General features: G+C 45.8%; 1 protein-coding gene and 1 long non-coding RNA gene across 3 annotated transcripts in view; one reads left to right on the top strand and one right to left on the bottom strand.

Moving 5' to 3' along the window:
- The window catches only part of LOC137327487 (neural cell adhesion molecule 2-like), a 1142796-nt gene that overhangs the window by 87664 nt on the left and 1027181 nt on the right, over window positions 1-27951 (bottom strand). For both annotated transcript variants that reach the window (XM_067993365.1, XM_067993366.1), the window contains exon 14: window positions 10878-10999. In XM_067993365.1, coding sequence (XP_067849466.1) covers window positions 10878-10999 — 122 coding nt within the window. The remainder of the gene's footprint in view (window positions 1-10877; window positions 11000-27951) is intronic.
- On the top strand, window positions 703-27951 carry LOC137327488 (uncharacterized). Its single transcript, XR_010964490.1, has 3 exons — window positions 703-1156; window positions 27344-27546; window positions 27636-27951. It is a non-coding gene; the product is annotated as an uncharacterized lncRNA (long non-coding RNA).

Genomic DNA, 27951 nt, shown 5'->3' with positions numbered 1-27951 from the left:
TGAATTCCTTACTTGACACTATTGTGGGAACATCTATCAGCACACGGACTACAGCAGTTCAGGGAAAAGGCCCACCACCACCTTCTCGGGGCAACGAGAGTTGGGCAATGAACGTGGCTTCGCCAGCGATGCCCACATCCCGGGAACAAACCAAAGTAATGAAGCAGATGACAACCCTATTCACAATTTGACCCTGAGTGACCCTAATGATGTAATTCATTTTGGTTCAGCTAATAGGTTACCTTACCCGATAGAAAGCCACCGAGGGCATTCGATCAGTTGCCGTCACAACACCATCAGAGCAAACTGTGGCAAACCAATTGGTGGAAGAAAAGGACTTTGAAGCCCTCTACCCTGCCAATCAGAGATAGATTTTAAGTAAGGTGTCCTTGGCTCTGAAAACGACCTGGGTGGGGGTCGGGGAGGCGGTAAGACAGGTAATTTTAGATATTATTGACAGGAAGCAAAGAAATCGTACTAATTATAAAGGTGTGAATCCTTAAGCTTAGGGACCCTAAAAGAATGCTGACCTTACCCCTAGCTAAATAGTTCACGACCACGGTATTGCAACATGCTGAGGGTCGAACAATAGCATTAATTATAAAGTATCCTGTTATGTCCTAACAGTGTAGGTGACTTGATAAGACATTGTGCAACTGGAACATTCTGTGGTTTGGAGATGATTGTCCGGTTGAATTGTTTACTGGACATTGTGCAGCTGGAACAGGTTAATGATTACCTTGACCTTTAAGTGTTTTGAACTATGTAACCGGGGCGTGACTCCGCTTATGATTGGCTCCTGATAATCTGCTGTTATGCTAATGTTCTAGCTGTAAATGTATAAGAATGCAACACATTGAATGTAACTTTGCTTTTCTCTGCTGGATTCGACGGACTCCGGTAGGAGTCACTGGGGTGCACGAGAGTAAAGCCCCGCGGAAAATAAAGATGTATTTAATTCTGAAGGTGTGTTCAAGTCAGTGTTTGCTGAACCAGACTGAGGGAAAAGAACCCAGATCAACAAGGGCAGGAGTGTTACACTGTGTAAATGCACAGTTCTGATGCTAAGGTGGACCCGAGCCTGCCCCTTTAAGGCCTCTAAACCTAATTACTGTGTCTAGGCGAATCTTGAGGTGAACTCGTGGCTCGGCACATGGTGAGTTCAATTAGTGTATCATTGTTTCTGTGCGGATTGGCAGCTGCTTGTAATTCTCTCGCTTCCTCTCAAGGTTAGACCCTCAAAGTGTGACCGATGCATCTCAAAGCTTTTATGTACGTACATAGATTGCTATTGTCACCAGTGTATGGGCAAAATTGGAACCCAGTCTGACAATTCACACCCTTAGAAGTACTGATGTAGGAACAACCAACAATCAGGGGTTGAGTGGGTAGCACTCTGACATCAGAAGGTTGTGGGTTCAAGACCCACTCCAGAGACTTGAGCACAAAATCTAGGCTGACGCTCCAGTGCAGTACTGAGGGAGTGCTGCACTGTCAGAGGTGCTGTTGTTTGAATGAGATGTTAGACTAAGGCCCCGTCTGTTCCCTCAGGTGGATGTAAAAGATCCCACGGCACTATTTTGAAGTAAGAACAGGGAAGTTCTCCTCGGTGTACTGGCCAATATTTATCCTTCAAACAACATCTCTAAAAGAAACCCTCAGGTTATCTGATCATTGTCACGTTACTGTTTGTGGGATCTTGCTGTGCGCAATTTGGTGCTGCGTTTCCTACATTATGACAGTGACTACACTTCAAAAAGGACTTAATTGTCTGTCAAGTGCTTTGAGACATCGTGCAAAACTTTCGATAAATACATGTTCTTTCTTTTCTTTTTCAAACGGAGACCACTCCACCCCCAACTCACTGGGGAATTCATTTCAATCTCCACCGCAGGCAATCTTTTCATTTCATCGATAAATAAAAATAAATTGTACATATGTAAGATTTCTTTCTCTAATGCTCCCCATCGGGAATGGTAACAGAAACATTCCATGAAAGCAATTCAATTGGTGCAGCCCCTTGCCCTCAATCTTATTTGGAATGAATCAAGATAAATTAATCTTACCCCCTTGTACAATTTAAGGACACGGCAATATCTCAAAGGAATCGCAAAGCAGCCAAGGCTGTGACACTTCGCAAGGCTGCAGCAAACGCTGTGTAATTGTTTGCGTGTGTCACTGCTTGTGGCGGGGATTATGGAAGAATGGAAAGAGCCGGTGAGAGTGGGGGGGGGTGTTGTCTTCGGTCTCTGCCCCACACTCCATTCCCCAGCCATCGACTCCATCCCTCTCCCTGCCCACTGTCTGAGGCTGAACCAGACCGTTTGCAACCTTGGCATCTTAAGTGACCCCGAGATGTGCTTCTGACCCCATAATCCTCTCCATCACCAAGACCGCCTACTTCCACCTCTGGAACATCGTCCGTCTCCGCCCCTGCCTCAGCTCATCTGTTGCTGAAACCCTCATCCGTGCCTTTGTCACCTCTAGACTGGACTATTCCAATGCTCTCCTGGTCGGCCTCCCACCTTCCACCCTCCGTAAACTTGAGCTCTTCCAAAGCTCTGCTGCGCAAATCCAAGTCCCGTTCATCCATCACCCCCTGTGCTCGCTGACCTACATTGGCTCCCGGGCCGGCAAAGCCCTGGTTTTAAAATTCTCATCCTTGCTTTCAAATCCCTCCACGGCCTCGCCCCTCCCCATCTCTGTAACCTCCTCCAGCCCTACAACCCTCCGAGATCTCTGCGCTCCTCCAATCCTGGCCTCTTGTGCATTCCCGATTTTAATCGCTCCACCATTGGCGGCCGTGCCGGCAGCTGTCTAGGCCCCAAGCTCTGGAATTCCCCCCCTAAACCTCTCCACCTCTCTACCTCTCTCTCTTCATTTAAGACGCTCCTTAAAACCTACCTCTTTGACCAAACTTTTGGCCACCTGTCCTAATATCATCTCATGTGGCTCGGTGTCAAATTTTGTTTGATAACATTCATGTGAAGCGACTTAGGACGTTTTACTATATTAAAGGCACTGTATGAATGCAAGTTGTTGCTGTTAAGTGCACTGTCTGCTCTGCTTCTGTGCCAGGCCTACCAGGAGGGTTCCAGCCTCTGTCCGCAGCCCGTGCTGATCACAGCTAAAGCTGCATTACGGCAAAGAATTACTTGTATTTAGTTAGCACCTTTGACAGATAGAAAGACTTGCATTTATATAGCCTCTTTCACGACTTCAGGATGTCCCAAAGCATTTTACAGCTATTGAAGTACTTCTTTGAAGTGCAGTCACTGTTGTAATGTCGAAAATGCAGCAGCCAATCGTCGCACAGCAAGCTCCCGCAAACAGCAATGAGATAATGACCAGGTAATGTTTTAGTGAATGTTGACCGAGGGATAAATATTGACCAGGACACCGGGCAGAGGTCCCCGGCTCTTCTTCAAAATAGTGCCATGGGATCTTTTACGTCCATCCGAGGAAAGGCAGGGCCTCAGTTTAATGTCTCATCTGAAAGACAGCACCTCCGGCAGTGCAGCACTCCCTCAGTACTGGCACTGAGAGTGTCAGCTAGATTATATGCTCAAATCTCTTGATTGGGACTATGAACCCATGACCTTCTGACCCAGAGGTGAGAGTGCTACTCGCTGAGCCACGACTGACATGAATAACAATGTGAATAATGTCCCACTAGTGGGAAAAGAATAGGCAATGGACGCCAACCCATAGAGGGAGAGGGTCGGGATGGGTGACCAAATAGTTTGGTGGAAAATCAGTGGCCGCACTACGCTTGGCCTCAGTGCCCCTGCGGTAGGGAGCTGGAAAACCGTCCAAGATTCACATAATCAGCTGGTTACTCGGCTAGGAAGGGGCATCGCATCTGAGCCCGATCCGTGCTCACCTGATAATACGGATCACACCTGGAAACCCTGGCAGATTTCTCCGCCACCTTGGCCCAGAAGGATTAAGGGGGAGACTGCAGTAGCCTTGCTCCCGGCCGAGCTGAGATCGACCATCAGCACTGACTAGGGATCAAACCTGGGACTGTCTAACTCTGTGGGGCCAGTCTTTGACTTTGGCCTAAAATGGGCGCGAAGCTAGCGGAGAAACCACGCTGCCAGTCCGCAGGCGGTCCTGGGCCACATTCGGCTCTTTAACGGACGCCTTGCTGCAGCTCGCCGGAGCTGACCGCTCCCGTGCTGAGCCGACCTGCAGTTTGAGGGGGGGTGGGACGATTCCAGGGGGATTCTTGGGAAAGAGGAAGCCTCGCACTGGGCTGGATCTGGGCCAGGAATTTTTTCGTGACCCCAGGAAGAGCTCCGCAAATTGAAAGTCTTCCCTGGCCTCCCAGAGGGTCCCTTTAAGGTCCGACGAGTCAGACCATTCAACACCCAGTGCGAATGGGCTGAATGTGCGGGGCGCTGCTCCTCCCATTGGGGCTCGAACCCACGACCTTCCAGACCTAAGGCAAGAGGGTTACCCACTGAGCCATGGCTGACAATCAGGGTCCTACAACCAGCGTGGGACACGGTTTTGCATACTTAAGCAGCGTTCTGCCGGACAGAGGTAGGCGGGCTGCTCGCCCGTTTACAGACCCGCCTGAAAATTACATCAGGCGAGACCTGGCCGTCAATCCCTCCGATTTTCAACTACCAGACGTCCGTTTTTCAAGCGGGAAACAATTGAAAATCGCCACCCTATATGCCGTGGGACCAGACTGCACAATGCATTTACCAATTGAGCCACCCCGGGGTTGGGGGAGATCGAAAACTCTTTTCAAATGCAGAAGCTTGGCCCAAGCTGACGTCAATGGACGTTCGTCTCCTTGCAACAGCAGAAATAGCTGCTGGGTGCATGAGGGAACTTGAGAGGCGAAAGCCTTTTAGGTCCCTGCAATACGGATAATATATTTGAAAAGATACCTTCCATGTGCAAAGTGGGTCTAATATTTAAATCTCCCAGGGGATTTGCAACGACTGTCATTCCATCTCTTTTGCTTGTAGGCAGATTTGAAGCTTTTCTAAACTGTGGCTTCAGAATGCTGAGCAGCTCCCTAGGACATTCGTGTGAGAAATGTGGAACTGTGCTGTTTTCATGCAGAGATCAGCACGCTAAGCAATTTGTGGGGGGTTTGGGGGGGGGAGCACATTTAAAATAGGTGCACAAGTCCACCCCTTTTCTTTGCCTCCCCCTTGGGCACTATAATGAAGCAGCACTAGAGGGTCTGAGAGTCGCTCGCTCCTATTTTCATTACGGTCTGTGGGGGACCTTCTGAAAAGCCGTATCAGCAAGAAAGCACCATTACCAGAAGGATAAGCTGATGGGGTGAGATGAAGTAGGGTGGGAGGAAGCTCGTGTGCAGCACAAACACCAGCACAGACCAGTTGGGCCGAATGGCACCGATTCTGTGCTGTAAATTCTATGAAAATAACCATATTAGCAAGAATGCACCATTACTGAATAACCAAATAAGAACATAAGAACATAAGAAATAGGAGCAGGAGTCGGCCAATCGGCCCCTCGAGCCTGCTCCGCTATTCAATAAGATCATGGCTGATCTGATCCTAACCTCAAATCTAAATTCATGTCCAATTTCCTGCCCGCTCCCCGTAACCCCTAATTCCCTTCACTTCTCAGAAACTGTCGATTTCTGTTTTAAATTTATTTAATGATGTAGCTTCCACAGCTTCCTGGGGCAGCAAATTCCACAGACCTACCACCCTCTGAGTGAAGAAATTTCCCCTCATCTCAGTTTTGAAAGAGCAGCCCCTTATTCTAAGATTATGCCCCCTAGTTCTAGTTTCACCCATCCTTGGGAACATCCTTACCGCATCCACCTGATATTATCAACAAAGCATTCCAGACGGTGCTATCAGTATTCAGTAAAGATGCTACTAAGTTGCATAATTAACCTCCATAACTTATCCAAGGATGTTAATGATAAAGTGGATAGTGGAATAGTTGTGCCATGAAATTGTTTATTTGCAATTTTAAAAAGCTTGTGACGAAGTTTCCGGTTAAACTGAAATCCACAAGAATTCAGGGTAGAAACTCGATAAGGAGATAAGGAACTGATTGAACAAGAGGAGCAGAGAGCATTCATCAGAGGTGGACCGGCAGATGTGGGATTGGCGAGTGGATTCCCAAAGGAATTGGCACATTGCCTCCTCCTCTTCCCAACCTACATTTATGACCTGGATATCAAAACCAAATGTAAGCCTGTCACATTTGCTGAGGAAACTAAAATTGGAATAGCAATAAGGACAAAGGATGCAGGAAAAGACTTTCACAAAGACTGGCTACTCAGTTTGACAAATGAAAGTTAGATAAATACCACGTAATAGACATTGGTGAAAAAGTATGAACGATAAGTGTAAAATGGGTGGAATTGAATTATCGCTGGGAGACTTAGTATGAAATGTCTATTGACACCACTGTGTCAGTCAATGAGTTGGAGGTGAGGCGGAACTTGCAGCAGAACTTACAGCAGTCGATTTACTCATCAAACAGCAAACAGAGTCTATTTAAAAAGAGTCTCTACGAACTACAGCAAACAGGACTCATGACCGAAACTACAGCAACTTCTCCCAATAAAAGCAAAATGATTTCTCCAGCAAAATGCAGCGAGTGGAGGATAGTTACATAATACAAATTATGTGCATAAAATCAATCGCAGTCACTTATAGCAGTGTGGTCTCCAGGTGTGATTGACTGGGGCATTACCCAATCATCTCCATCCTGGCCGGGAATAGTGGTGTCACTATATGCAGCCGACTTAGTATAGGACACTGGGGTGGATCTTTACTTTGTGCGATAGTGTAAAACGGGTGATAGCCAGTCGGCAGCCCATTTTAAAAATCAGGAGAGATGTAAACCGGGCTGCCGACCCGCTATCACCCATTTTACGTTATCGCACAAAGTCCAGATCGACCCTATTGATAGTAGGGTCGTCACTTGCAAAAACAGCCAGAAGTCCACAGAGGTTAAGACATTACAATGCACTGGCCATACTTCAGTTGGAATACTGTGTAGCCTTCTGGTCACTATACAAGCAGAAGAATGCATTGGAGTAGCTGCAGGGAAGAACAATCAGGCTGGTCCAAAATGAGATAAGACCAGAGAGCTTCCTGCTCCACCTTCTGGGAAGAAAGTGTTTAAAGAGGGACCTCATCAAGAAGTGAAACTCACTGGCCTTGGTTTAAAATATGTGCTTTATTTTGATGGACGTCCAAAATAATCATAGCTCCACCATGAATGAACCATGAGGAATCACAAGACAGGCTAGGGCTGATCAGCCTTGAAATGAGACATCATAGAAAGAACTGCTGATACGGTGAGATGAAGCAGGGTGGGAGGAGGCTTGTGCGGAGCATAAACACGGGCATAGTTGGGCCGAATGGCCAGTTTCTGTGTTGTAAATTCTATGTAACTTTGTACAAGATGCTTAATGGGATAGAAAATCTGGAATAATGCTTTCAGATACGCCACGGCAGTGGGGCGAGGGGGCATGGGTTCAGGGTCACGACGGGCAAGGTTAGGGCTGATATCAGGACATATCACACACAGGGTGATCAACAGCTTGCGAGGAAGGCCAAGAAACAGGGCCCCCTTTCAGAAACAGCCGGATGCTGTAATGGGAAGTGACCTCTTGGATGAGCTACCAGAGACCATGGGACCACATCCCAGCAACAGTCTGCGCCTTCAGGACAGGAGAGAAAATTGGGAGGGGGGAAAAAAAAACAAGTACTCTGGGGCGTGGTGGGGTGGCGGTTACTGAGTGAACCTCATTCTGTTATCTAGAGGGGAAGTGGCATGATGTGGAAGTTGCCTTGGGTTAGGCTAAGTTGCTCAGCCAACTTTAGACAAAGCGGAGAAGGGAAGGAGGAAAATCTTTAGAAAGAAGAAAGAATTTTCATTTATAAAGCACCTTATCACATCTCTCAGAAATGTCACAAAGCATTTTGCGTACAATGAATTACTTTGAAGTGCAGTCACCGCTGTAATGTAGCCAAGGACAGCAGACATTTTACATACAGCAAGGTCCTACAAGGAGTAATGAGATGGGCAAGCAGCTAGTCTATTTTTGGTGGTGTTGGTTGAAGGGAGGAATGTTGAGTAGGACATCGTGAGAACTATCTGCTCTTCTTTGAATAATGCCGTGGGCTTTTTAGTAGATACCTGAACCAAGGTTCAGACAGAAAGCGCATATTTTCATCATCGCATCCAAACGACACGACCTCCGACAGTGCAGCACTCCCTCAGTACTGCATTGAAGTGTCAGCCTAGATTATGCACTCAAAGTTCTGACATGACTCATAAAATGGTTGAAGAATGAGGTTGATAGACAGTCCAGCTCATTATTACTTGCACGATTCTGAGCTCATTTTTCTTTTTTTTTTAAATGTATAATTAATTTCCTGTAATTAGTTTTTACTCCCTCCTTTAAAGGAAGATGCTGCCACTAATCTGATTTTGGACCAAGCATTTTGAAAGAGATGTTCAGAAAGTTCTAGAATGTGGCCTGGAGACCAAGTCATTTCATTTCCACCAGTCACGCATCGGTTAACGTGTTCAGTAAAATTCCGTTCGGTTCTGTTTTAAGGCAGTCCTTAATCTGCTTATCGTTAACGGCCCCATTAATATAGCGCACAAGGGACTTTTACGTGTGCACGTTAACTTGTGAACTCGCAAAAGACATTAAACCCACAAAGATCTACTTCTTAAATTTTTTTCCACACAACTTGTCCATCGTATGTTTAACACGTTGGTGTTTAAAATGTTAAAAGGATTTGATAGAGGTGGATACGGAAAACCTATTTCCTCTGAATGGATGAATCAAGAATGAGGTGACATAATCTCACAATTAGACCGAGGCCATTAAGGAGTGAAATCAGGAGGCACTTTTTCACACAAAGGGTAGTGGAAATCTGAAATTCTCTCCCCCCAAAAGGCTGTGGATGGTGGGGGAATATTGGAACTTTCAAGACTGAGATCGATAGGTTTTTCATAGGTAAGGGCATCAAAGGATATGGAGCAAAGGCGGGTAAATGGAGTTGAGGTAGAGATCAACCATGATCTAATTGAATGGCAGAGCAGGCTCGAGGGGCTGAATGGCCTACTCCTGCCTATGTATAATGTGGAAGTCATTAGTTACGGGGGTCATTATGTTTTTCAATTCATTTCATTGTCAGCAAAGCAAACATCACAACTCAATCCTGGATTTCATACACTACCTCAGCCCTGTCCCAGTTCCTGCCCTCTTATGGACTCAGGAAACATAGCAACCCCTAGCCTCAGCTCGGACTGAAGCCTGTCCTCCCAGCAACCAGCAGCCGATAGTTCTCTACGGGACAACGTTTCTAGGAGGTGTGGCAGTAAATTGTGAGTAAGATCCCACAAACCACCACTTTGCAACTCACACACTTTGCGTGTTGACACATTGTACCATCGGGGAACTGAACTGCACCCTCCCCCACTCCACTCCCACTATCACCCCACCACACCCCACCCCCACACACACCCCCAACTCCCTCCCACACCCTCACCCACACCCGCCAACTACCCTCACCCACACCCGCCAACTACTCCCCCCCAACTCCCCCCCACCTACACCCCCCAACTCCCCCTGCCTACACCCCCCAACTCCCCCCACCTACTTCCCCAAACCCCCCCAACTACTCCCCCAACACCCCCCAACTCCCCTCACCTACTTCCCCAAACCCCCCCAACTACTCCCTCCACACCCCCCAACTACTCCCCCCACACCCCCCAACTCCCCCCACCTACTTCCCCAAACCCCCCCAACTACTCCCCCAACACCCCCCAACTCCCCTCACCTACTTCCCCAAACCCCCCCAACTACTCCCCCCACACCCCCCAACTCCCCCCCACACCCCCCAACTCCCCCCCACCTACACCCCCCAACTCCCCCTGCCTACACCCCCCAACTCCCCCTGCCTACACCCCCCAACTCCCCCTGCCTACACCCCCCAACTCCCCCCACCTACTTCCCCAAACCCCCCCAACTACTCCCCCCCACACCCCCCAACTCCCCCCCACCTACACCCCCCAACTCCCCCTGCCTACACCCCCCAACTCCCCCTGCCTACACCCCCCAACTCCCCCTGCCTACACCCCCCAACTCCCCCCACCTACTTCCCCAAACCCCCCCAACTACTCCCCCAACACTCCCCAACTCCCCTCACCTACTCCCTCCACACCCCCCAACTACTCCCTCCACACCCCCCAACTATTCCCCCCCACACCCCCCAACTCCCCCCACCTACTTCCCCACACCCCCCCACCTCCCCCCACCTACTTCCCCAAACCCCCCCCAACTACTCCCCCCACACTCCCCAACTCCCCTCACCTACTTCCCCAAACTCCCCCAACTACTCCCCCCCACACCCCCCAACTCCCCCCACCTACTTCCCCAACTCCCCCCACCTACTTCCCCAAACCCCCCCAACTACTCCCCCCACACCCCCCAACTACTCTCCCATACACCACCCAACTCCTCCCCACACTCCCAACATCTCCCCCACCTACTTTCCCCCACAACCCCCCCACCCCCCCACTAAATTAGGTTGCCACCCCAAAGTGGGTGAACTGCAAATTGGTGGGATGTGGGCTCGTGGGCCCTTCTCCACAAATCACCGAAAACCCCCTCCTTGAGTAACATTCCTCTTCTGTGTAAAAAAGAGTCACCTTGGGTTTAAATTGTACTGGAATTCGTCTGTCTGTTGTTTTAACTAACACATTATTAACCCACAAGTTAACACAGTCACCTGTATAGAGGTCACAAGAATTGAATACCATCATGGTGCTTACTAATCTTATAGAATGCTCCTTCAACTCCCTTATCTCGTTAAGCGGTAAAATATCAATATACTCACGGTCCTGTATTTGAGCACATATTTCAGGATGGGCGATCCGCCGTCATCTTGCTTCGTCACAACCAGCTTATAGTTCTTGCCGCTGCCGCTCTGCCCCTGCACTGTGGGAGGACTGGGCTCTTCTACAAATAAACAAAGAGGCAAAGATTTCAATTAGAATAGAGCACAGAAACGATCTGTGGGAGCTCTCAGTATATTCATGCAAGAATGAGATTGTAAATATTGTGCACCCTGAGCTCGAATAAAAGGCACTCAGAGACATTGGCCTTGGGATTATCAACTATCCAGTTATTTCGACATCCATTGTTTTAGGACTGACTGCCTAATCCTCTGTGACCTTTGAACTTCCACCTAAGATTTGACTTATTTTTCACATCTTTCGATGTAAGAGTTTCTGTAGATGTCAAAGTTAAAAGTGTCACTGTCAACTTATGGGAAAGAACCCACTGTTGAATCTCAAACAGCCCCTGCTTTAAGGCACCCTGGCAGACACCAATATCCTCTAAAACACATGTACGTACCCTTCTGTCACATTGCATGTCAGGACATGAATCTGGTACGCACTGATTCGCCACCAAGGGATAGTGACGTGATCAGGGTATAGCTGCTGCACCTCAGAATGATCATATATTGCTCATAGATTTACTAGGATGGCAGCAGTACTGAGAGGTTATACCTATCAGGAAAGGCTGAACAGGCTGGGGCTCTTTTCTCTAGAAAAGAGAAGGCTGAGAGGTGACCTGATAGAGGTCTTTAAAATTATGAAGGGATTTGATAGGATAGACGTAGAGAAGATGTGTCCTCTTGTGGGGAGTCCAGAACTAGGGGCCATAAATATAAGATAGTCACTCATGAATTCAGGAGAAATTTCTTTACCCGGAGAGTGGTTAGAATGTGGAACTCGCTACCACATGGAGTAGCTGAGGCAAATTGCATAGATGCATTTAAGGGGAAGCTGGATAAGTAGATGAGGGAGAAATGAATAGAAGGATATGCTGATAGGGTGAGATGCAGTAGGATGGGAGGAGGCTCGTTTGCAGCATAAACAGTGGCACAGACCAGTTGGGCCGAATGGCCTATTTCTGTGCTGCGAGTTCTATGTAATTCTATGTCCTGGGAACTTTGATAGAGGAAATATCATTGCACAATGGTCTTGTGTAACCACTAACTTTGGTTGTGAACTGTTCACTGTTTGCATCTCCAACATATTTTGCCACAGAATGATAGGATGCAGGTCTTTCAGCTGCAATTCCCTGCGTGGTGAATTCTGAGTCTCCACGTGGCATCAGGGATTGGGTAGGACAGAGAGCTTCAGTATAAAATTCCAATGGACCACTGTCACATATTGTTCACTCCCACTGTCTAGAATTCAAAAGGACCCAATCTCTTCCCATCCATTTCCGTATATAGAATTGTAATGGACCATCTCTTTCTCATTCAAATTCCACTGTATAGAATTCTAATTGACCAAACCATTTAAAGTTCATTGTACAGATTCCAATGGACCAAACCATTCCCCTTTCACTCCCATTGTACAGATTCCAATGGATCAAACCATTCCCCTTTCACTCCCATTGTATAGATCCCAATGGACAAAACCTTTTTCATTTCAATCCCAAAGTATAGAATAATAATGCACAGAATTACAACATATTAAATTAAATGGACCAAACCCCTTCCCATTTTTCCCATCAGATATATCTATGTTGCATTGTTCAATGCACTAAATACCATTGATTTACTGTGAGTGAAATAATATCTCAAGGCAGCAGCACATTTCTGAAAACTAATCAACTTTGTGTAAAGTGCATTTTACTGATATTTTTTCTATTGTTTTCTCATTCAGATTGAATTGCTGAGTGAACAATTCAATGGGGTGTGATACAAAGATTTACAGATTGACTGCTTCTTTCTGCAGTTGACATAAGATCTAATCCCAACAGACGATTATTTTGGCAATGTAGTTTACACTCATTAACATTCAACGGACTCCAGGTTCCTTAGATGCATATAATTTCATCAAATGCGCCACGGAACACAAAAATATAATGTCATACTTGATTGTGTAGACAGTGATGGCGTATGTTTACAACCGAAGGCTGCACAGCTGAATAGGCCGCGTGCGTTCACAGCAACTGAGTAAAAGTGAAGGCGAATAGTCTTTTATCTTCACTAGAACCCACTGGATCCAGAGGAGCACCATATATAACGGTGAGTCTAAAGCCAATACCAGATAGCGAGACCCAGGCCTTGGACTTTGCTCACTGGTTCAATACAAAACCAACAATAGACAGCGTGGAACCAAGGGCAAGAAGTCAGAGAGAGGTGGGAGCTGCAGCCCTGAAATAAAGAAAGATGAGAACGACTTGCATTTATATAGTGCCGTTCACCACCTCAGGACATCCCAAAGCACTTTACAGCCAATGAAGTAGTTTTTAAGCGTAGTCACTGTCGTAATGTAGGAAACGTAGCAGCCAATTTGTGCACAGCAAGGTCCCACAAACAGCAATGAGATAAATGACCAGATAATCTGTTTGAGTGATGTTGATTGAGGGATAAATATTGGCCAGGAAGATTTCCCATGCTCTTCTTTGAATAATGCCGCGGGATCTTTTACATCCATGTAGAATGATGCAGACTGGGCCTTGGTTTAACACCTCATCCATGTAGAATGATGCAGACTGGGCCTTGGTTTAACACCTCATCCAAAAGGCCTCCCCCTCTGACAGGTGCAGAACTCCCTCAGTACCGCACTGGGAGTGTCACCAGCCTAGATTATATGCTCCTGTGTCTGGAGTGGGACTCAAACCCACAGCCTTCTGACTCAGAGGAGAGTGCGCTACCAACTGAGCCACGGCTGGCTCAAACTAAGGTACAGTAAGTCCTGTGGGACAGGCCTGGGCTGCGGCCTGGATCTCAGCGCCTTCATGTGTTGCCCACATCCCCCAACACACACATACCCGCTTCTTTCTCTCGGGCAAGTCCTAGTAACTAACCTGGGGACAGGGTTGAGTGGCTCAGTCTGCCTCTGGTTTTATATGTTGGTGGGGCTCACATGGCGAGCTTGTGTCAAGAGAAAATGTTATCTAGCAAGGGCTGCACAAGATGAGAGGTCTCATCAACTGCCTTGGAAATTCAGAGACGTCACGGCCCAGAGTCAGACAGATACAGCATGTGCAAGAATCCGTTCTTTTGTACCCTTTTGATAATCATGAGACTCCTTGAACACAGGTACAGACTTTATTTCGTGGCTAAAACACAGCCACGTGATTTAATTATTGAACAGAGAATGAGAAAGCGCAGAGAATAAAAATATCTGTGCTTAACTTGTCTCCTGAAGCGATTCTCAGGAACAAAGGCAAAAAAACCACAGGAGATCTCGGCCTGATTTCACCAAATTAGGAGACTGTTAGAGAGACTAATCATTTATGACAATTAATTATCGATACGCCTACAGAGACACGATTGTGAGGTAAATTTTTTCAGTGTTGGGTCTGCTTCCAACATCTGATATTGTAATTAGAATTTGCATATTGAAGTGGTAGATAAACTTCAGGGAATGAATTCCATTCAAATGCCAACACATTTGTTGTTTTTTTTAATCTTTATTTTATTTTTAAGGGTATTTACTCTCTCTCCCTACTCAATCTTTCTCTCATCCCAGGTCACACAACAATATCAACAATTCGCCTTTATATAGCGCCTTTAACGTAGTAAAACGTCCCAAGGTGCTTCACAGGAGCGATTAGCAAACAGAATTTGACGCACGCACCATTTGTAGCTAAGATTCCAATTATTTGGCCTGATGTTCATTGCGTACAGAGCAAGAAAGGAAACAGAGACTGAAAGATGGAATGAAGGGGAGAAGAGAAATAGAGAAGAACTGAGAAAGGAAGTGAAAGTGGAAATGAGTGAGGAACGAAGAGAGAGGAAGTATACTGTGATGGAGGAACTATGATCTCTTTGGATGGATGAGCTATGGTTGGGGCAAATGGCCTTCCTCATCTATAGCATGATCTTGCGAGAGAGAGAGAGAGAGAGGGGAAGGGAGAAGAGGAAGATAAAGGGAGAGAGAATGAAAGAGAGAGGAAGTTGACACTTTGATCCAGGAGGCAGTCAGGACCCTTAGACTAAATGCTAGAATTGGCACATGGTCAGGGACAGGAGGGTGTGACTGCGAGTGAGGCAGGTACGGGGATCCAGGAGGTAACATTGCAGGAGCCTCAGCCTCTGCACTTGTCCAATAGATACGAGGTTCTTGCAGCCCTTGTGGACGAGTGCAGGGACTGCAGGGAGGATGAGCAAACTGGCCACAGCACCGTGGTTCAGGGGGCCATTCAAGGGGGGAGAGTAAAAAGGAATGTGGTTGTAGCAGGTGACAGTATAGTTAGAGGGATAGATGCTGTTCTCTGCAGCCAAGAGCGAGAGTCCCGAAGGCTGTGTTGCCTGCCCGGTGCCAGGGTTAAGGACATCTCCTCAGGGCTGGAGAGAAACTTGGAGTGGGAGGGGGAGGATCCAGTTGTCGTGTTCCACATAGGTACCAACGACATAGGTAGGACTAAGAAAGAGATTCTTCTGAGGGAGTTTGAGCAGCTAGGGACTAAATTAAAAAGCAGAACCACAAAGGTGATAATCTCCGGATTATTACCTGAGCCACGAGCAAATTGGCACAGGGTAAATCAGATCAGGGAGACGAATGCGTGGCTCAAAGATTGGTGTGGGAGAAGTGGGTTTCGATTCATGGGGCACTGGCACCAGTACTGGGGAAAGAGGGAGCTGTTCCGTTGGGACGGGCTTCACCTGAACCATGCTGGGACCAGAGTTCTGGCAAACCGAATATCTAGGGCAGTAGAGAAGGCTTTAAACTAAATAAAGGGGGGAGGGCTCAGGTGGGGTGAAGTTTAGATTGATAAAGAGAAAAGTCAAGGAAGTAGTACAGGAAAGTGATGGGGTTAATGATAAACAGAGTGTGTCAGGAAGGGACAGAGCGTACAAACATAAGAGTGCACTAGCAAATGGGGCCGGGGTAGGAAAGAATGGTAAAAAGACAAAATTAAAGGTTCTTTATCTGAATGCGCACAGCATTTGTAATAAGATAGATGAATTGACGGCACAAATAGAAACAAATGGGTATGATCTCGTGGCCATTACAGAAACATGGTTGCAAGGTTGGGAGCTAAATATTCAGGGTTATTTAACATTTCGGAAGGATAGGAAAAAAGGTAAAGGTGGTGGGGTAGCTCTGTTAATAAAGGATGAAATTGGTATAATAGTGAGAAATGATCTTGGCTCAGAAGATCAAGATGTCAAATCAATTTGGGTGGAGGTAAGAAATAGCAAGGGAAAGAAATCACTGGTGGGAGTAGTATATAGGCCCCTGAACAGTAGCTACACTGTAGGGCAAAATATAAATCAGGAAATAAGGGGGGCTTGTAAAAAAAGGTAATGCAATAATCATCGGCGATTTTAACTTTCACATAGATTGGACAAATCAAATTGGAAAAAATAGCCCTGAGGAGGAGCTCATAGAGTGTATTAGGGACTGTTTCTTAGACCAATACATCGGGGAACCAACCAGGGAACAGGCCATTTTGGATCTGGTAATGGGTAACGAAACAGGATTAATTAATGATCTCAAAGTAAAGGATCCCTTGGGAAGCAGTGATCATAACATGATAGAATTTCACATCCAGTTTGAGAGCGAGGATCTTGAAACTACTGTATTAAACTTAAATAAGGGCAATTACAAAGGAATGAGGGCGGAATTGGCTAAAGTGGACTGGGTAAACAGATTAGATGGTATGATGGTGGATAAGCAGTGGCAAACATTTAAAAAGATATTTTATGACTCACAACAAAAATATATCCCTGTGAGGAGGAAAGACTCCACAAAAAGGGTGAACCAACCATGGCTAACTAAGGAAGTCAAGGATGGTATCAGGTTAAAAGAAAAAGCATACAACATGGCAAAGATTACTGGTAAGCCCGAAGATTGGGAAAACTTTAAAAACCAGCAAAGGATGACTAAAAGAATAATAAAGAGGGAGAAAATAAATTGTGAGAGTAAACTAGCAAGAAATATAAAAACTGATAGTAAAAGCTTCTACAAGTATATAAAAAGGTAGCTAAAGTAAACATATATAGGTAAACATAAAGTAAACATATATAGGTAGCTAAAGTAAACATTGATCACTTAGAGGATGACACTGGGGAAATAATAATGGAAAACAAGGAAATGGCAGAGGAATTGAACAGATATTTTGTATCTGTTTTCACAGTAGAAGACACTAATAACATAACAATAATAGTAGAAAATCAAGGGGCAAAGGGGAGGGAGGAACTAAAAACAATCACTATCACTAAAGAAAAAGTACTCGGTAAACTAATGACTCTAAAGGCAGACAAGTCCCCTGGACCTGATGGCTTGCATCCGAGGGTCTTAAAGGAAGTGGCCACAGAGATAGTGGATGCATTGGTTGTAATCTTCCAAAATTCACCAGATTCTGGAAAGGTCCCAGTGGATTGGAAAACCGCAAACGTAACACCCCTATTCAAGAAGGGAGTGAGACAGAAAGCAGGTAACTATAGACCAGTTAGCCTAACATCTGTCATTGGGCAAATGCCAGAATCCATTATTAAGGAAGTAGTAGCAGGACATTTGGAGATTCATAATACAATCAAGAAGAGTCAACATGGTTTTATGAAGGGGAAATCATGTCTGACAAATTTATTAGAGTTCTTTGAGGAAGTAACGGGCAGGGTGGATAAAGGGGAACCAATGGATGCAGTATATTTGGATTTCCATAAGGCATTCGATAAGGTGCCACATAAAAGATTACTGCACAAGATAAGAGCTCATGGTGTGGGGGGTAATATACTGGCATGGATAGAGGATTAGCTAATTAACAGAAAACAAAGAGTCGGGATAAAAGGGTCATTTTCAAAATGGCAATCTGTAACTAGTGGGTTGCCGCAGGGATCAGTGCTGGGGCCTCAACTATTTACAATATATATCAATGACTTGGATGAAGGAACAGAGTGTCTTGTGGCCAAATTTGCTGATGATACAAAGATAGGTGGAAAAGCAAGTTGCGATGAGGACACAAAGTGTCTGCAAAGGGATATTAACGGGTTAAGCGAATGGGCAAAAATTTGGCAAATGGAATATAATGTGGGAAAATGTGAAGTCATCCACTTTGGGAGGAAAAATAAAAAAGCAAAATATTATTTGAATGGAGAAATACTACAAAATGCTAAGGTACAGAGGGATCTGGGTGTCCTCGTACATGAAACACAAAAAGTCAACATACAGGTGCAGCAGGTAATCCGGAAGGCAAACGGAATATTGGCCTTTATTTCTAGGGGGATGGAGTATAAAAACAGGGAAGTCATGCTACAACTGTACAGGGTGCTGGTGAGACCATACCTGGAGTACTGCGTACAGTTCTGGTGCCCTTATTTAAGGAAGGACATACTTGCATTGGAGGCAGTTCAGAGAAGGTTCACTAGGTTGATTCTGGGTATGGAAGGGTTATCTCATGAGGAAAGATTGAACAGGTTGGGTCTATACTCATTGGAGTTTAGAAGAATGAGAGGAGATCTTATTGAAACATACAAGATTCTGAGGGGACTCGATCGGGTAGATGCTGAGAGGATGTTACCCCTCACGGGGGAATCTAAAACGAGGGGGCATAGTTTCAGAATAAGGGGTCGCCCATTTAAGACGGAAATGAGAAGGAATTTCTTCTCCCAGAGGGTCATGAATCTTTGGAGTTCTTCACCCCAAAAAGCTGTGGAGGCTGAGTCATTGAATACATTCAAGGCTGAGTTAGACAAATTTTTGATCAGCAAGGGAGGCAAAGAATATGGGGAAAGGGCGGGAAAGTGGAGTTGAGGTAAAAATCAGATCAGCCATGATCTCATTAAATGGCGGAGCAGGCTCGAGAGGCCGAATGGCCTACTCCTGCTCCTCTCTCTTATGGTCTTATGGGACTGAGGGAGAAACAGAGGAGTAAAGAGAAAGGAAAGAGGTAAATGGGGAGAGAAGGGAAATAAAGTTGGAGAAAGGTTGAGACGCTCATAGAGAGAAGGCGATATGGGGAGAGTGAGGGTCAGAGAGAAAGAAAGACTTGCATTTATACAGCATCTTTTATGATCTCAGGCCGTCCCACAGTGTTTCACAGACAATGAAGTATTTTAGAAGTGTAGTCACTGTTGTAATGTAGGGAAACACAGCAGCCAATTTGTGCATAACAAAGTCCACAAACAGCAATGAGGTAAATGACAAGATAAGCTGTTTTAGTGATTTTGGTTGAGGGATTAATATTGGGACCAGTAGTACTCCCATGCTTTTCAAATAGTGCCATGGGATCTTTTATGTCCACCTGAGAGGGCAGACGGGCCTCAGTTTAGCATCTCATCTGAAAGATGGTACCTCCGATATTGCAGCACTCCTTCAGTACCACATTAGGAGTGTCAGCCTAGATTTTGTGCTCAAGTCTCTGGAGTGGGACTTGAACCCATGACCTTCTGACTTAGAGTCGAGAGGTAAAGGAAGAGGAGAAGGTGACATGGGGAGGGGGGAGAAAGAGTGAGTGGTAAAGGGGAAATATAGGTCAAGAAAAAAGGAGAATGAGTGAACGGCTGAGATTATAGTGAGAAAACAAGAGCAAGAAAGGTGGAGGAGAAAGTGTGTAAAGAAGAGACATAGTGCATGTGTGTGTTTGTGTGAGAGCTGTTTAGCTCTATTTCAGGAGGTTGGTGTAACTCGCTGAAGGGTAAACACAGCCTGCTTAGCCGATAACGCCAATTAGTGATTGAAGCACTGAGAGTAAGGAGTGTAAACCTTCCCTTCAATCAAACTGCTGCAAAGGGGCTTTCATCTCAACCCTTCCAGAGTAAAAACTCTTCGATTTCCTTTGACACTTTAAACACTGTAAATCTGAAGAATTGAATTGGCTCGCAAACGACACAGGGAAAAAAAAAAAATCACAGAGTGCTTATATCGAATTTGCGCCGGGCTTGAAGTCCTGGAGAAGGAGGCTTTGCGAAAAAAGGTAACACCAGAGGATTAGTGTGACAGCTTCACAATGGAATGAAGGCATTAAAGGAAAAGAAAGGAAAAGTTACGTGAGGAGCATTCAAGGCAGGATCTTTACTTTCCATTCAGCAGAAAAAGGACGCGGGCAAAAAAAGAAATGGATTTTCTCACTAAAGTCGTGTTGAAGCAAAGAAAAAATATTTGCCACCAAACTCACTTGCTTTGCAGGGAGGGCAGTGGGAATGAAGTAACTCTTGTTAAAGTCAAAAGGTCCTGGGGAGTTGCAAACTCACAATCCCTATGTGCCCGCTGCCCCCCACCACATTTACTTTAGTTGCTACAAGTGCTCCTAAGGCACCTTGGCTCAGTGGGTAGCACTCTCAACTCTAGAATCAGAAAGTTATGGGTTCAAACCCCACTCCAGGAACTTGAATACATAAATCCAGGCTGACACTCCCTGTGTAGTACCAAGGGAGTGCTGCATTGTCAGAGGTGCCGTCTTTCAGACAAGGCCTTAAACCAGACCCTGTCTACCCTCTCAGTTGGATGTAAAAAGATCCTGTGACACTTTTCAAAGACAAGCAGGGTAGTTCTCCCCAGTGTCCTGGTCAATATTTATCCCTCAACCACAAAAGTAAAAACAGATGAGCTGGTCATTATCACATTGCTGTTTGTGGGAGCTTGCTGTGTGCAAATTGGCTGCTGTGGTTTCTTACATTACTACAGTTCAAGAGTCACTTTGGGACATCCAGAGGTCATGAAAGGCACGATATAAATGTATGTCTTTCTTTATTTTTTTAATTGACATCATAGGAGGCAAAATGACCCCCTTCCCCACTACTACAACTAAAAGCAGTTCTCATAGCTGATCTCTGCCAGGACAGCGATAGAGAGGGTCTAGCCCCAAATTACCTGTGTTCCCATTCAGCCGCTCAAAGTGCAGTAGGGCTGGACTTTCCTTTTTATTTTTGTGGGCCCAGGGGATGCGGGACTGCCCTTCCTGGGCCCACAAAAAAACTCCGACCTGGGGCCACGCGCTCGAGACCTCCCCCCGGGATCGTTCCTCTCGCCCACACCCCTGCCCCCAGACGTGACCTGCCGACTGGCTCCGTGTGATGGCCAGCAATTTCCCGCCCTCCCCGTTTGGCGCCCGCAGCTCACCGCTGGCACTCGATCAGGGCTCGAAGCTGAATTTGGCTCGGGCCGCGGACCACGGCGCAGGCCGGAGCTTGAAAAGGCTGCTCCGCCGACTCCGCGACTATTTTGGACGAAAGTTGAAATTCTTCTCCCGGTGACTTTGGTGGTGGGGGGGGGGAGCAGAGAGAGGGAAAACTGAGAGAACGAGCCGATAAAGCAAAATTATTAATGGCTCCCCAAATAGACAGATCAAAGTAACAGATCGAACAATACATGGTTACCATAACAACCCCACTTCCTGTTTTAACTATTGGAGCGGACCCTGTACACTTCTGTAAAGCCAGCTCTACTCTAAACTGGGAAAGTGTCTTCCAACTCCAGTAATCTCCGGCTCAGTCTCCTTTATCCAGGTTTCACTCCTAATTTCTCTCGAGTAAAGCCCTCGGATCAGACATCATCACAATTCCACCCAGGTTAAACTAAACAACAGTTTGAGGGCTCCTGCTTCCTATTCACAGTACTTCCCACTGCCTTTCCTTGACAAAAAGATCACAAAGCATTATAAATTCCACTCTCCTCTCTGGTTATTATTAATTCCACTCTCCTCTCTGGCTATTATAAATTCCACTCTCCTCTCTGGTTATTATACCCTGCAATATCTTCATCAGCTTGTTCACGTTTTTGAAATGTCAGTGTGAACATAAATTGGAACAATACACCCTGTGGTACAATTGTTGTCTTAAAGATATATTAGGTGATGAATCTTCCCTGATTATCTCATTTTTTCGGTACCAGCACTACCTCTCGTGGACACTTCGAAGTCCCACAAGATGTTCCAGTGTCTTGCAGTACTTGTCAAAGCCTTTTCGTTTTAAACAAAAGATGTCCCCCTCTGCCCCTCGCCTAGCCACAACTTCCTTGTTTACCTCATCACCTCTGGCCTTGACCCCTGACCTTGGAAAATCAATGGAAAGAAAAGCATGGGTAAATTACCATTGAGAATCAGGTTCATAGGCCAAAAGGTTAAGTGACATTATCAATGAACAGTAGGCTATTTCAAAAATTCAGTTCCCTTGAAATACCAAGATACTTCTTTTTTTAATTGGAGCAACATTAATTGTGTCAGTCAACGCTTACCTGCGATGTGGTTTACCTGCCCTGTGGCACTGGATTCTCGCATTTGGTTGGATAAAGTTCATGCCATGGTGCCAAGGAAAACAGAAATGCTGATTTGATCTCCTCAAGAAGGGCCCTGAGGGGGAATGAACCCTGCTTAAAAGTTATAGGCGGAATGAAGAGGATCCGGAGGGGGTGGGTCTTAGGGTTACCAACTCTGGTTGGATGTAACCCTGGAGGTTTCATCAAACGACCACCAATCTCCAATCGCCCTGTCCGGTCAAACAGCCTATTTTCCCATCTCCAATATTTTTAAAACTAACAAACAAAAGTGTTCCAAAAAAAATTGAAAGAAGATACAATTTTTTTTAATACACCAATGAATTTTCTCTAGGGTTTGCTCACAGCAGTGTCTTGGAGATCAATATTTAATTCCTGGAGACTCCAGGACAATCCTGGAGAGTTAGCAACCCCAGTGAGACCCTTTGCTTAAAAGGGGCCCTGATGGGTGGGAAGAGTCCTTGCTTAAAGTGGGTTCCTGAGGGAGAGGATGAGTCCCTGCTTAAGAGGTTCCTGAGGGAAAAGTACCCCTTCAAAGCAAAGCCAGCAGCTATAAGGAAAGGTCAACCCAAATGCCAAATGGTTTGGCCATTTAAAAACATTAACAGAATAAAGTCGACTGGCCTCATAGGAAAATTCTGCAGCCGATTCATCTGTGGACCAGGGCCCTGGCATTTAATGGACGGTGGTGCTTCATTTATATAAATGAACCTGATTTTAATCCCAAAGGTACGAGAATGAAGAGAAAGACGCCAATAAAATAGCCAAAAATATCCTGTTCAACATTCTTCCCCTCAACCGCAACTGCCACAAACAGACCATCTAGCCATTCATTCATTTGCTGTTTGTGGGGTCCTGCTATGTGAAAGAAAAATAGGACTTTCATCGATACAAGAGCTTTCACACCCTCAGGATATCCCAAAGCGTTTCACAGCCAATGAAGTACAGTCACTGTTGTAATGTAGGGAAAGACAGAATCCAATTTGCACACAGCAAGGTCCCACAAACAGCAATGAGGTAATGACCAGATAATCTGCTTTAGTGGTATTGGTTTAAGGGTAAATATTGACCAGGACACTACGGGAGCTCCCTGCTCTTTTGCCATGGGTTATTTTGCATCCACCTTAGGGAGAAAACAGGACCAGAGTTTAGCGCCTCAGCTGAAAGACAGCACCTCTGACAGTGCAGCATCCCCTCAGTACTGTATTGAAGTGTCTGCCTGGATTATGTGCTGAAGTGGGGCTTGGACCTAAGTCCTTCTAACTCAAAGGCAAGAGTGCTACCAACTGAGCCACGGCTGGCACCTTAACGTGTACAATTTGGCTCCCATGTTAACAGCAGTGGCAGCAACTCGAAACTGAATCATTGGTTGTAAAGCGCTTTGGGGGCCCATGAAATTCCATGGGGGCTCTCCCGGTCTTCCCCCTCAACTTCAGTGAAGGCCCCCAGAGAAATTGAGTGAATACCGTGGACGCCATTTCTCTGGGTGTGTGGGGGGGGGTTCCACTGGTGTCCCGCTGAAGCCACGGCGGGAGATCGGGTGAACTCCAGCAGAATTTCCAGGCCGTGCCACACCGACGTAAGTTCTTCCTTTCTTGATATAGGAATATAGAAACAGTAGTAGGTCATTCATCGCCTCGAGCCTGTTCCATCATTTAATTAGATCGTGACTGATCTGTATCTTAACTCCATCTACCCGCCTCGGTTCTGTAACCCTTAATACCCTTTCCTAACAAAAATCTACCAATCTCAGTTTTGACATTTTCAATTGGCCCCCAGCCTCAACAGCTTTTTGGGGGAGAGAGTTCCAGATGTCCCCCACCCTTTGAGTGAAGAGGTGCTTCCTGACGTCACCCCTGAACGGCCTAGCTCTAATTTTAAGGCTATGCTCCCCTCGTTGTGGACTCCCCCCACCAGAGGAAATAGTTTCTCTCTATCTACGCTATCAACCCCTTTGATCATCTTAAACACCTCAATTAGATCAACCCTTAATCTTCTAAACTCAAGGCAACCTGTCCTCATAATTTAACCCTTTTAACCCCCAGTATCACGCGTGCGTGTTTGGCAATTTTCGCATGTGCCGTTTCAGGACCGCAGTTTTAAACTTGAGCAGATAAGTTACAGTCCTCAGTTGCCAAGAGTGAGGAATTGCAATGCGGAGAACGCTGTTAATCAGTGCGGCAATTTGCAGACCTCACTGCAGTGGCAGAGGGGGCTGGTGTTAATGTACAGCAAATACCTGGCACATCGTTCAAACGGATAGTATTAATTGTAAAGCGGAAGAAAGATGAAAGTTTATTAAATCTTCCCCTACAACTGGTTTCCAAGGATTTAATTAAATGTCACCTTTATCGACTCAACTCACTCAATTTTTAAACTGGTGTCCATGTTCCACTTAGAATTTAGCTCCATCCTTTGTTAGATTTATATCCATACCACAGAAAAGGATTTCAAGTGGAAAAGGATGAATGTTGCATTGATGTCCAGGCAATGTGACAAAGCAATTAAAAACTGTGATAGAATTCTGGGATTTATGGCAAGAATAGAGGATTACATTGCCCCCAGGGTTTTTACTGGTCTCCCACTAGAGTTACTTGTCAGACGTTACTTATGGTACCTTATCTATCCCTTAACCAACATCACTAAATCAGATTATCTGGTCCATTATCACATTGCTGTTTGTGGGACCTTGCTGTGCACAAATTGGCTGCCGTGTTTCCTACATTACAACAGTGACTGCACTTCAAAAGTACTTCATTGGCTGCAAAAACGCTTTGGGACATCCTGAGGACGTGAAAGGCGGTATATAAATGCAAGTTCTTTCTTTCACTTCCATCTTGTTTTAATTCCGGTCATCACACCACAAAAATGGGGGCCGAAAATCCACGAGTTACGATCGTGGTGGCTGTGCCGGGATCCTGCCCGCCTGTGCCCTCCAACGCTGAGGGAATATTTGGGGTCAGTTAAGGACCTATTACCATGGTAACAAAAGAAAAATCTGCCTCTCTGGCGATCCGGGCTTTTCTACTCCTTGACTTCTCTTACCCCTCCTATCAGTAGCCGCAAAAAAAAAAACTCACCTCAATGAGCGCCAGGTGATCAAAAACTTGTCTTCCTGGTAAAACTGGAGGGAGAGAGAGAGGGATGAAGCTGAGGAGGGCAGAGGGGAATCGAAAGAATGGAGGTCTTGTGCCATGTGTCCTCCAGGCTACAGTGGACATGTTGGATGACAGATGTCGCGATGTCTTTTCGCTATGTGCAAATGAGCTGGAATGATGTCTTTCTGACAGTGTTGAATAGATTGGAGCTCGTCGACAAAGGGATTGAAATAATCATTTTAATTTAATAAGGTCAAACATGCCTCAGTATTCTTCCCTCCCCCAGTAGCTGTGTGCCATATTATGGGTAAACTGAGTTCTCTACATATCAGAGAAAGCAATAGGCCGTTACTGATGGAGGAGCCATTGAGTACTTAAGAGCAACCAGCAAGACTCATATGTATAGCTCCTGTAAAGACAGGCATGCGTGAATGGTACTGCACAGTGTTAGAGTCTATACAGAGTGGACAGTATTCCCTCTCATCCCCCTGCATGTTCAGCTCACAGCTACTCACAGAACAACCTTGAAAGTCAAGTCAACAAGCTGCAAAGGTGATGGGGACCGACTGCTGTTAGACGGAGCCATATGCTCACATTTCCAGTCATCAAATGGGATGGAGTGGAGCTCTCCAAGTTGGACAGCTGTCAAAGGCTGGTGCGATATTATCCTTCTGCCAGCAGGTGTCACTGCAGTACATTTTGGTAAATTCGATCCTGATGAACATCACTGTGCTAAACATTTACCTGAGGAAGGAGGAAGCCTCCGAAAGCTTGTGAATTTAAAATAAAATTGCTGGACTATAACTTGGTGTTGTAAAATTGTTTACAATTCTAAATAACAACCGAGAGCCACAGAATCATAGAAAGGTTACAGCACGGAAGGAGGCCATTCTGCCCATCAAGTCCACGCCGGCTCTACGCAAAAGCAATCCAGCTAGTCCCACTCCCCCGCCCTATCCCCGTAGCCCTGCAAAAGTTTTCCTTTCAGTTCCCTCTTGAAGGCCATGATTGAATCTGCCTCCACCACCCCCTCGGGCAGTGCGTTCCAGATCCTAACCACTCGCTGTGCAAAAACGTTTTTCCTCATGTCACCTTTGGTTCTTTTGCCAATCACCTTGAATCTACGTCCTCTGGTTCTTGACCCGTCCGCCAATGGCAACAGTTTCTCTCCATCCACTCTGCCTAGACCCTTCATGATTTTGAACTTAGAATGAAAGAAAGAATTTGCATTTTATATAGTACCTGTCACAACCTCAGGACATCCCAAAGTGCTTTACAGCCAATGAAGTACTATTGAAGTGTAGTCATTGTTGTAGAAAATGCAAAAGTTTGAGCACAACAAGGTCCCACAAACAGAAATGTTAAAATTCCAGACAATCTGTTTTAGGTATTGGTTAAGAGATAAATATTGGTCAGGACACTGGGGAAAACTCCCCTGCTCTTCTTCAAATAGTGTCATGGGAGCTTTTATACGAGAGGGCAGACGGGGCCTCTGTTTAATATCTCATCCGAAAGACGGCACCTCCGACACTGCAGCACTCCCTCAGTACTGCACTGGGAGAGTTAGCCTAGATGATGAGCTAATTCCCTTGTTGGGTCCGAAGGGTTCTGGACTTTTTGGATTATGGACTTTTTGGTGCCTGCTCTTTTAAGGAAGACTAAGTAAGGCTTAGTCAACCGTGAGATGGATAAAAGAATGGGCTTGAAACCCTGGGTTGACTTGGCAGAACTTGGTTAAAAGTAAAGGAAAGGACAATGGGGCTGCCAACTTTGGTTGCCTGTATTCCTGGAGGTTTCATCATGTGACCGCCTGCCTACAACTAACCCGCCTCCATGCTCCCGCCATTGGTCACCCAACACGTCCATCCTCACAGGACACCACCTACCCATGCCAATTGGAAAGCCGATTGGATGATTCTTGACTTTCAGACTAAACTACCTTCTTTTCCGTCTTCAATATTTTTTATCACAAATAAACAAAGCTGCTCAAAGAAAATTCTCTGACTTTTCTCCAGGGTCGCTCGCAGCAGTGTCCTGAAGATTAATCTACAGTTCCTGAAGACTCTGGCAACCCTGGAGAGTTGGCAACCCTAAAGGCCGCACAACTGTCAGCTTGGCCAAAATCAGAGTGCCTGATGGTCTTTGCCTATTGCTTCAAAATGCCTTGGGAAGACTGTCTATTTGTCTCCATTTCCACATCGTTCACCTGAGGAAGGAGGTAGCCTCCGAAAGCTTGTGAATTTAAAATAAAATTGCTGGACTATAACTTGGTGTTGTAAAATTGTTTACAATTATATTTGTCTGCAGGCAAGGACAGGGGACGAATAAGCAGCGAATAACATGGTTAGAGATTAGACAGTTGTCTGCTGGACCTTGGGAACCAAAACAAAAACCCAGCCTTTTCTGCCCAGCAACGAACTTGGGAAAAAAGACCTAAAAACACTGGCTGACAATGATATTTAGGAGGTCAGAAGAAAGAGCCAAAGAAGAAGTTGCAGACTAAAATTAACCCCTCATCTCTCGGAACAGACAAACCGATCATTCCGAGTTCCGAGTTGCACTCCCTGGGTAAGGTTCTTTATCTGGAAACACGTTTTGTCTTAATGTCAATAAAATTATTTAG

This window comes from Heptranchias perlo, chromosome 11 (genome assembly GCF_035084215.1).
Source record: "Heptranchias perlo isolate sHepPer1 chromosome 11, sHepPer1.hap1, whole genome shotgun sequence".
In the NCBI taxonomy this organism is placed as follows: domain Eukaryota; kingdom Metazoa; phylum Chordata; class Chondrichthyes; order Hexanchiformes; family Hexanchidae; genus Heptranchias; species Heptranchias perlo.
This window is presented reverse-complemented; position numbering and strand designations above follow the sequence as displayed.